The sequence below is a fragment of the Ursus americanus genome, chromosome 25 (genome assembly GCF_024610735.1).
Source record: "Ursus americanus isolate L20-20 chromosome 25, mUrsAme1.1.p, whole genome shotgun sequence".
NCBI lineage: Eukaryota > Metazoa > Chordata > Mammalia > Carnivora > Ursidae > Ursus > Ursus americanus.
Window position 1 is genome coordinate 41,524,183 of NC_142151.1, and position 9,731 is coordinate 41,533,913.

General features: G+C 48.3%; 1 protein-coding gene across 4 annotated transcripts; it reads left to right on the plus strand.

The window, feature by feature from the left end:
* The first annotated feature begins 1,562 nt into the window (after positions 1-1,562).
* On the plus strand, positions 1,563-6,575 carry COX14 (cytochrome c oxidase assembly factor COX14). Of its 4 annotated transcripts, none has more exons than XM_045801089.2 (3): positions 1,575-1,713; positions 3,584-3,692; positions 6,168-6,575. In XM_045801089.2, the coding sequence occupies exon 3, from the start codon at positions 6,176-6,178 to the stop codon at positions 6,347-6,349; it is 174 nt and encodes a 57-aa protein (XP_045657045.1). In that variant the 5' UTR covers positions 1,575-1,713; positions 3,584-3,692; positions 6,168-6,175; the 3' UTR covers positions 6,350-6,575. The 4 variants fall into 4 exon arrangements, with proteins under 4 accessions (XP_045657044.1, XP_045657045.1, XP_045657047.1 ...); XM_045801091.2 differs by lacking the exon at positions 1,575-1,713 and adding an exon at positions 1,747-1,902; XM_045801088.2 differs by lacking the exon at positions 3,584-3,692 and having other exon boundaries at positions 1,563-1,713.
* The last annotated feature ends 3,156 nt before the right edge of the window (positions 6,576-9,731 follow it).

The window sequence follows — 9,731 nt, forward strand, 5'->3', positions numbered from 1 at the left end:
CTAGTTGGGGGAGGTGTCAGTTGGGTCCCTCCTGCTTCTGTCTTCTCAAGGACATCCTTGGCTTCACCCCTTTCCTCCTCCCAAATCCACTGCCTATTTCTCAGCGGCCCCGCGAGCAGCCAGGGCAGCTAACCAGCACCTGCGTCAGGAGGCCAGGGGGTCAGAGAGCAGCCCAAAGGCTGATCAGGGACTATGAGCAGGGAGGGGTGAGCAGGTCCCTGTTGATGGCCCCTGACATTCCCAGGCCAGCTCTCCGTTGTCACCTGAAGGCTTTCTCACGACTCCATCAGCACCTCAGGAGCTGGGAAACTCAAGGAGGAAAAAATTAAAACCACCCTACCCACTGTGGTGAGGGAAGAACAGGGAGGGGAGGAGGGAATGTGCTTGGAACTGGCTTTGTTCCAGAATGCGTTGGCAGCCAGGAATGTCACAGGTCAGCAGCCTGGGCCCCTGGCTACAAATAGGCCCTGTGGGCCTGCCAGTCTCCAGCCTCGTTCAGCAGAGGATCTCAGCTTCCTATGTGGCAGCACCTGGCACACCGTGGCTGTGGCCAGCATTATGTTAACCCTTTCTTACCCCTGCCACATCGGGAGGCGGGCTCCCCCGCTCAGCCCTAGCCCTTGAGGAGTCACTGTCTTACCAGTGAAGGGCAGAGCTGCCTGGCTCAGGCCGCGGGTAAAGGGCACAGCCACCCCAGATTTGGCTGGGCCCAGGCTGGGGCACTGACTGAATCCAGAGCCGCCCCCCCAGGAGGTCAAAGTGGGGACAGAGAGCTCTTTTCTTTCGGCGACCGCTGTAACCTTGTTAGATAGTCCGACACCTTTGCCTACGTTTGTTCACTCCACAGTCAACTATCTGAGGCCTTCCCGTCAAGCCTACTACTTGTCTATTCAATAAATCGTGGTTTTTCCAGAAAGGAGTTGGGGAAGGGCGCTTCAGTGCATGCGGCAGCGCGTGTGCCACGTACGTCTCCAGTCATGCCACGGGGAAAAAGGGAGAAGAGAAGGAAATCCCTCCTCGATTACCCCAGCCACTCCTGCCCCGGGCAGGGGTGCCCACACAGCCCCCCGCCCCCCACCCCCCACCCCCAAGTGGCTCCCTAATCCCGGCGCGTCTTTGGGTCTTTACCACGCCTCCTGCAAGCGGGGAGTTCACCACACGGGCCACAGACGTTAGAGATTGGTCCCTCGTACCCACTCTGTGGCCGTGACCAAACCTGCCGCCTTCTTGGCGGTGCAGGCCTCGCGGTGCGCGTCGGGGCTCTCCCTACCTGAGTTCGGCCGAAGCCGGCCACGCGGAAGAGGGCAGCTCCAGGCTCTAGGGGGCGCGCGGGTCGCCTCCAAGGGCTGACCCCGAGAGCATCTACCCAGCTCCCGGAGGCGTCGCCGCGCCCAGGCTGGGGATCGACTGACTCTGAGCCGGAGAGAAAGACCGTCCTTTCTGTGGTGATTGCGCATCCTAAAAGTTCCGGTTCTAGAGCTGGAGTTCCGAAGACCCTCTGTCAAAGGAGAATGACTACAACCCCCAGAATTCAACAGTCTTCTCCGAGAGGAAGACTGGTTTGAGGATGCGTAGTAAGGGTGACCTGCCCGGAAGCGCAAAGGCGGCAATCCGCCGAGCTGCGGCGTGCGCGGGCTCCCTGCTCAGTGGGCGGATTTGTGTTGGTTCCGCCGCGTGCTACCCTCTTTGGCGTCAGGAGCCGAGTCCTAGAGGGTAAGCGGGACGGGTGGGAGGCAGGAAGGGCGGCTTCCCGCACCAGTAGTGCTCTAGGAACAGGCCGCTGCCCTCGCGTACGTGTTGCGGCGTGCCGCGTCCGGCTGTGCTAGGAACTTACGCAGACTGCGGCGGGCAGGCGCTGCCCGCAAAGGCGGCGGCTGGACGCCGGGAAGCAGCGGCCTCCAGGTACGCTGTTGCGAGGTCTCCGCAGGGGCCGCCCGTCCGCTGAGGCGCCCCGTCTTGGGCCGGTCTTTGTTTACCCATCCTCCCATGCCCGGGCCTTCAGTGCCCTTGAGATCGCCACGTATCCTGCGCGGCGGACCGCGAGCCGCCGTCCGCACCGCTTCCAGCCCAACAGACCTCTGACAGCCGTAGGTTCCTGTCGAGCCCTGACTTCCAACCCGGGGTCTTGGCCCTCCGTGCCATGACTTCAGTAGCTCTGACCCTTCCTTGCCTGACAGGCAGCCAGCTGCGCCTTGGTGTGCGGCTCTCCCGGGCGCCCTTCGTGTTTAGGGATTAAACAGCTCCACTTCTTTGCCGCTTTCAGCTCCCGGAAGGCGCTCCCCTCCCTCTTCCGTACTGGTGTAAATCCTGTCTGCCCTTCTAAAGGACAGAGCCACACCCCCCTCCCCAGCTTACTGCTAACTTCTTGAGCCCCCACCTTTTTTCTGAGCTCTCATTTCGCTTATTCTCTTATGGTCACTGCCGGTCTTCTACGTTACGTAACCGAATTTGGGATCTATGGCTTTCCCCATCAGACCATAAGCTGCTTTGAGACAGAAGCCTTTTTCTTCTCTGTGGCTTTCATAGCAGGAGTGAAAGGTAGACAGTTAAATGAGTAAATCTAAGCGGAGGTGGATGGAACACATATGAAGAAATGATTTCCAGGGCTCGGTTGGTTGAGCGTCTGCCTTTGGCTCAGGTCATCATTTCCAGGTCCTGGGATTGCCCCCCGCCCCCGCTCCCTGCTCAGCGGGAATCTGCTGCTCCTCTGCCTCTCCCCCTGGTCGTGCTCTTTCTCTGTCTCAAATGAATAAATAAAATCTTTAAAAAAAAAAAAAAAAAAAAGGAAATGATTTCCAGAGAACTGCGAGCTTGGAGGTACTCCTATATTTAGGGGGCAGAAAAAGAGCCAGAAATTTGCGGATTGCACTCCTATGGAATTTTCCATATTGGTGCTTGTGTTTTTTCCCGTTTTTTTTTTTTGAAACCTTCGGTTTAACCCCATCACCCCGTAACAGACTCAGCATTGAGCTGTTTTTTGTTTTTGTTTTTGTTTTTTTTAAACAAAATTGGTGTCTCTCAGATGAGAATGTTCTGCTAACCTCAAAAGTCTTATTTCCAAGATAAATCCTACCTGCGCTTCTGATTTCACCTTTTCCTGGGCCATCCTGGATATTGTTCCATCCTACCTGCCTCTTATCCTCTGTTTAGCCACCAGCTTCTTCCTCTCTAAAGCATATTCAGATCTTCCTTATCAATAAACAAGACATATTAGAATCTCCTTGATCTTGTTGCCTTCTCTGCCTTATCATTTATATTCTGTTAACCAGAAAAATCATAGGAATTCTTATCTATGAGGTGAAGGGGTTATCCTTCTAATAATCTGTTTCTTTCTGTCTCTGAAAAATGCCTAGGCACATGAAACTTGGGGTGGGGGATTGTGGGCTTGCTGGAGCCCTGCCTAAGAATCTGTGCTCTGTTGGGGCGCCTGGCTGGCTCAGTCAGTAGAGCATGCGACTCTTGATCTTGGGTGGTGAGTTCGAGCCCCACCCTGGGCGTGGAGCCTACTTTAAAGAAAGAAAAGAATCTGTGCATTTACTTAATGCCTGTTCAGTTCAGTGCACTAAACTGACTTCTACCCTAGGAATATTTACCTGTGATCCAGTCACCTTTTCCCATCCAGTGACCCCATCTGACCAGTGTTCATGGCATTTAACTTGGAGTTCCCGGTTTTCATTCTGGCTCAACAGGTGGTAAGGATACAGCACACCTCCATCAGTGGCAGTGACTGATACACTTGATACAGCAGTGATTTTCAATCAGGAAGGGAGATGTATTTGAATAAAAAAGCCCCCTAGATGTTTCTGGAATTTCCCATCTGCTTTCTTTCACTAATTATTTTCCTTCTTCAAACTAGCATTCCCTTGGTTTCTCTCTCGAGTCTTTTTTTTTTTTTAAGATTTTATTTATTTATTGGACAGAGAGAGACACAGCAAGAGAGGGAACACCAGCAGGGGGAGTGGGAGAGGGAGAAGCAGGCTTCCCACTGAGCAGGGAGCCCCATGCGGGGCTCGATCCCAGGACCCTGGGATCATGGCCTGAGCCAAAGGCAGACACTTAATGACTGAGCCACCCAGGTGCCCCCTCTCTCCAGTCTTATTCTCTGCTTTGGTGTCACTTTGTTGTTACCTCTCTATCTGTAGCCTAGCCTCTCTCCCAAGATCTGTCCAGACTTGCATATCCCGTCTGCCTGGTAGACATCATCACGTGAATGTTGGGTTGAGCATCTTAATTTTAACGTGTCCAAAACCCAGTTCATGAGCTTGACTGCCACTCACTGCCACTACCTACCCCCATCCACACAGTGGCACACATCTGTTTCTTTTCTTACTCCTATTAACCGTATCCGAGTCCACCGAGTTTACTGATTTGCTACCTTGGAGATATTTTCAGCTTTGCCCTAATCCATTCCATTAATAAATCTTGTTCTACTTCTAAAATAACTGCTGCATCTCCTTTTCTACTGCCCTGCCTTAGCTCAGGGCCTGTGGAGAGTTTTGGTTAATGTGAAAATAGAAATCTTGGGTTAAATTAGGCGAGACGAAAGTGAAGTTCTAGACACCAAAATTCCATCTGTTAGTAGGTCTTCTAGCACTCTCTCCTAGCCAAGGTGTACCATCCTTTTACTTTGTTAGCTGGTGAATGCTTCCAGCCTTCTTCCTCCAACCCCTGGAAGAAGTGGTCCTACGACTCGTTAGCATCTAGCCAGGGTGATGGGGGATAAGTGGAGAAGGAGTAAATGAGGAAGACGTTGAAGGTTTCAGGTCCTTTGCTGGGAGCTTGTTTACCATCTTAGTCCTGCTCTTTGTGTGTTTTCTTCACGGTCGCACAACTTGGGGTCCTTTCAAACCTCAAATAACCCAAATACAACTCTTTCTTACCGGAACCGTTCCATTTGGTTTTCTTCCTCTGACCTTATTTAATGTCACTTTCCATAGTCATTTGGAACTATAATTCAAGGAAGCTGTCCCTCAGCTCAGCTTGGGTTCCACTCTCAAGGACTGACTCAACAGTGATGTTTAGCCAATAGGACTGACTCAGAGAAGCGCTTATATGTGTCACTCTACTCTTGACCCCGTAAACCAGCTAATCCTGAGCTTTTCTTCTTCCAAATTCTTGACTTTTAAGAAACCCATTCTCACTAATTTCAGTCTTTTAATATCAATTCCCTCAACAGTGAGGAGCCTCAGAACACATTCATAGTTCCAAATTGAACATTTTGTTCAGGACGAAAAAGTCCCATGGTAAACTTTATCTTATTCCCTAGTTTAGAATATCCAGCGAACAGTTAAATTAGAAGTAATTTATCTTTTGCAAACAATGCTGGGGACTCGGTGAGTTTCTTTTTAACCCTTGGGATGGGTTCTTGGTATTATGTTTGGAGCTTAGAATTAATGCCATAGAAGGTTAAATATAATTGAAATAATATAAATGTACTGTTGGCATTATTTTGGCTTACACGGATGCTTGAGGACTAACATGGGAACTTAGCCACCACGAGCAAGATTGTTTTCAAGGGGAAACAAATTGGTGATTGTGTAGAAGGTTCCCGTTTGATCCTCCCAGAGAGAATAATTCACTGCTAATGTTTAATCCCTGACTACCCCCATTAATTCCCTACTAGCCAGAAAAACTGATGTGTGCTTATAGTCATATAACAATTAAGAACATTTCTGGGTGGTTCATACCAGTCCTTTATCTCCGCAAACATAACGGGCCAGGCTTTACCGGTAATGTCATTCAGATGCACCCATTTCCAGCTGTGTTTCTGTATCTCATATGCAGACTTTATCTTTCTGAGTCTTTTTTTTTTTTTTTTTAGATTTTATTTATTTATTCGACAGAGCCAGAGAGCACAGGGTGTGTGTGTGGGGGGGAATGTCAGGAACCACAGAGGGAGAATGAGACTCCCTGCTGAGCACCCAGCTTGATCATGACCTGAGCTGAAAGCATGAAAGCAGACTTAACCAACTGAGCCACCCAGGTGCCTTTGCTTTTCTGAATCTTTAAAAGTTCCTGAACAGTATCTGCATATGTGTAGGGGCCATTCAGAGTAGAGTACAGACAGACTAAGCAGGATGCAGACGATGTGGAATGGCCTTCAACAGAGAAGTGGGCTGGGCAGATGAGGCCTTATTCTTCGGTCTAAATCCAGTCTGTCTTTGTAGGGGACAACATGCCAACTGCCAAGCAACTAGCTGACATTGGCTACAAGACCTTCTCTACCTCCATGATGCTCCTCACTGTGTACGGGGGCTACCTGTGCAGCGCCCGCGCCTACCGCTATTTCCAGCGGCGCAGCTCCCAGCGCCGGGCTGTGGAAGAACCGAAGACCTCAGGAGTCCTGTAGAACTGGGGGTTTTCTCCTTGAGCAGAGAGGCCTGAGGCTTGCTGTGGACTGATCTCGCCTGCAGTCACTTCCAAGTTGAGAGAACTAGGGCCTTGATGGTTTTCCAATCCTGCTGAGAAAAAGTGCCCCTGTTTTCTCTGGTACTGCCAGTTCGGGGAGGCTGTGGAATCCCAGCAGGAATGGGAGGATGAGGCACACCTGCGGACATTAAATATTTTGCCATGTCTGTGTCTTGGTATTTTTGTTTACTTAAATAGGGTATGGAAGGCAGAATGGGGCCTTGACTACCAGTTTTCTAGTCACAGGCTGCATTTCTGTATTTTGAGCTCTTAGCACCCAGGAACTGGGCGTATGCAGTTGTAGGAGTGTAGTGTCAACTCGTGATCTCAGACAAAAGACTGTCCCAGCATCTGTACAAATCCCCTGAAAAGACTCAGTAAAGACCAAAGCCCTTCTTTGGTCAGTGACCATTCCTAGACCAATTACTGTGTCCAGGTAAGGGGGTAGCTCATCCCACACGGGCACCTCTCAATTGAGGAAGGCAGAGGCCTTGTTTAACAGCCCTGTCAAAATTGTGCAAAGTAGAGGAGGCATAGTTCCCAAAGGGGAAGGGTTGTTGGGCAGCCTGTAGTAATGCAGTCCGGCTCCTTAAGCTCCGTGGGCGTAGCATTAGCATCGTGTTGACTTCTGCATGTGCCACTGCACGGGAAGCCTACCTGCAGGTCTTTGAAGAGGATTTGAAAGAAAACAGTGCATTCAAGGTAAAACCCAACCATGAAGAGAGCTCTTCCTCCCACTATTCCATTTTGAGCCTTGAGGCTTGCTCGTTGACTTCATTCTCATTCTTGGTAATCGCCGGAGATAATCCCCTTGGACATCTGTCATCTCTTGTGCTTTCATACACGTACTGCTCTGACCTTTGTCCTATTCCTAAACCTTTTACCTGAAAGCCCTCTTCTGTGATTGAAAACACCCAGCCTTCCTATACCACCAAGCCTTTTACTCCTATCCTCTCTTGTGTTAACCAAGAACTCCACTGCCTCTGCTTTCTCACTTACCTGCATGGTAGGGTCACCATTCTCCCAGCTCCCCTGTGTGCTTCCAAAAAGTGTAACATCAGCCTTTTTTTTTTTTTCTTGTCCCTTTCCCTGCCCCCCCCCTTTCTTTAAAACATCGTTGCTTTTTGAGGTGCTCTCTCACATTCTGATTTCAGCTCTAGAACTTGGAGACTAAAAGTGTTTTGATTCCTTCTATTTTCTTCTAGTCTTTCAACCCTTTCTTGACCTAAACTGATTTCCTGTCCAGCCTGTGTCCATAGCAGAGCCCTCAAACAGCTCCACTGCAGTCTTTGCCTCCCTCATTACCTTTTTCAATCCCAGGCCTTGCTCTGTTGTAATTCATACTCTTCTTTCTTCTCAGTATACAAACTTGCTTAAGGCCCCCTGCCTCCTATAAAAACTAACTACTCAAGATTATTTAAGAAGTCTCTGTGATGCCACTTCCACGGACTTGAAATTCCTTCCACCTCCACCATTGTGTTGAAACTCCTGGTTAACATGGCCTCTGTTGTGTTCACACCCACTGATGATTTCAGTCCTTCCCTGGCTGTTTCTCGCAGCTGCACTGAAGTTCTGCTTTGGCCACAGGGTGGGACCACTATCTTGTTTCCTCCCGTGCCTTCGACTTTCCCTTTTGATTTCCTTTGGGAATTTCTGCTCACTTTAAAGACTGATGTGCTTCAGAGTTTTGTTCTTAGACCGTTACTCTCATTCTGTATGTTTTTCCTAGATTATTCTAGGCACTCAGTGGTTTTAACATGACAATAGTTATGTGCTCAGTGTTGGTATCCCAATTCTACCATTCTAGCCATATTGCGGTCGGCCAATTAATATTTACTCTTAACTCCTCAATTTACCTCTGTCTAATGGGGATTAAAAAATAATAGTTCCTAATTTAAGAGATTAGTTTGAAGATTAAATGAAATCATTCAAATTGAGTATTTCTTTGGCATATGAAAACCGCTCAGTAGATGTCAACAGTTAATGCCTACTGCTGACTTCCAAATCTGTATCTTCCAGGTTGACCTTCTGGGCCTCCGCTATATCCTGTTGCTTGACATATCCACTTGAATATCCTGTAGTCCTCTCTAACTTGCAATGTCCACAACTAACCACATTCCTTCTTGTCTCCAGGACCTATTTTCCTCCCCTACTTTAGTTAATGACGCTATATCATCAAGTCAGAAATAATGGGAGTTTTATTAGACTCCTGTATCCTACTCCCAACCAAGTAATGTCTTTTTAATTTTTACCATTTAAACATCCACTTAATCAGTTCAATCCTTACCACTTCTTGCTTACAGTTTTGCAGAAGCCTTGTAGTGGTCTTGATTCCAATCTTCACCTCATCAGATTTATCTGCCGCATTGCTATCAGAGGCCTCTAACTTGATTATGGGACTCTTTTGCTTTTGATCCCCACGGAAGCTCAGCCATTGACACTAGGTTAATCTTTGGCCTGTAGAGTCAAGTCCAGACTCCGTAGTATGGCATATGAGGTCCTTAGGACCTGACCCGTTTTATGTTCCTACCTCATCCTTTGTGTTCTGGTAATATCAACTGCCTGTATGCTTGCATGCTGTCTCTTGTTCCATTCCTGTTTGTGCTTTCTCTCTGAATAGAATATCCTCGGTACCACCCCCCCCAATCTTCTCTTTTCCCAGTAAAGTTTCTTGGACTCTTCACCCTCCTATACTAGGCCACATGTCTGTAGAAGATACTGCTTTTCCTTCTAAAAAAATCTTTAAAAGCACAGGAGCTAAGACAGTTTTGAAGAGGGACAAAGAAGATGGGCTGGCCCTACCAGACATGAAGACGTAGAAAGCTTAGAGTAATCCAGATGTAGTGACATTAGTGCAGGAGTAGATGGGTAGGTCATTGGCATCATATAATAAACTCAAACAGATCAGCATGCATGTGAGAAACTGAGTATGATAGAGTATTACAAACCCATGGGGAAAACTGTCCTCTAATGTGGAGATTTATATATATATAATTGTAAAAGTAAAACAAACAAACAAACAAAAAAAAAACATTGAAAGGACACACCAAACGCAAAAACAGTAATATTGGGGATGAGGTGAGGTGGAGTAGGGCAGAAGTAGAAGGGGTCTTAAATGATAACTGTTTCCTCTATTCACAAGACTTCTGACACCAAATGTGTTTTTCCTACACAGAACAATTCTCTCACCTCTCCGACAGCAGCTGAGTAACCCGCAATTCAGTTCTGCCCTGAGCTACGTGGAGTTAGCACAGACCCCACAGGTTAAAGGCTTGGTCTCACAAGACTCTCCCACTTAAGATACCAATCACAAGTAGTAGATC

What these genes read in the sequence shown, in the direction of transcription:
- COX14 (XM_045801088.2), top strand. Translation starts at nt 6,176, where the DNA reads ATGCCAACTGCCAAGCAACTAGCTGACATTGGCTACAAGACCTTCTCT.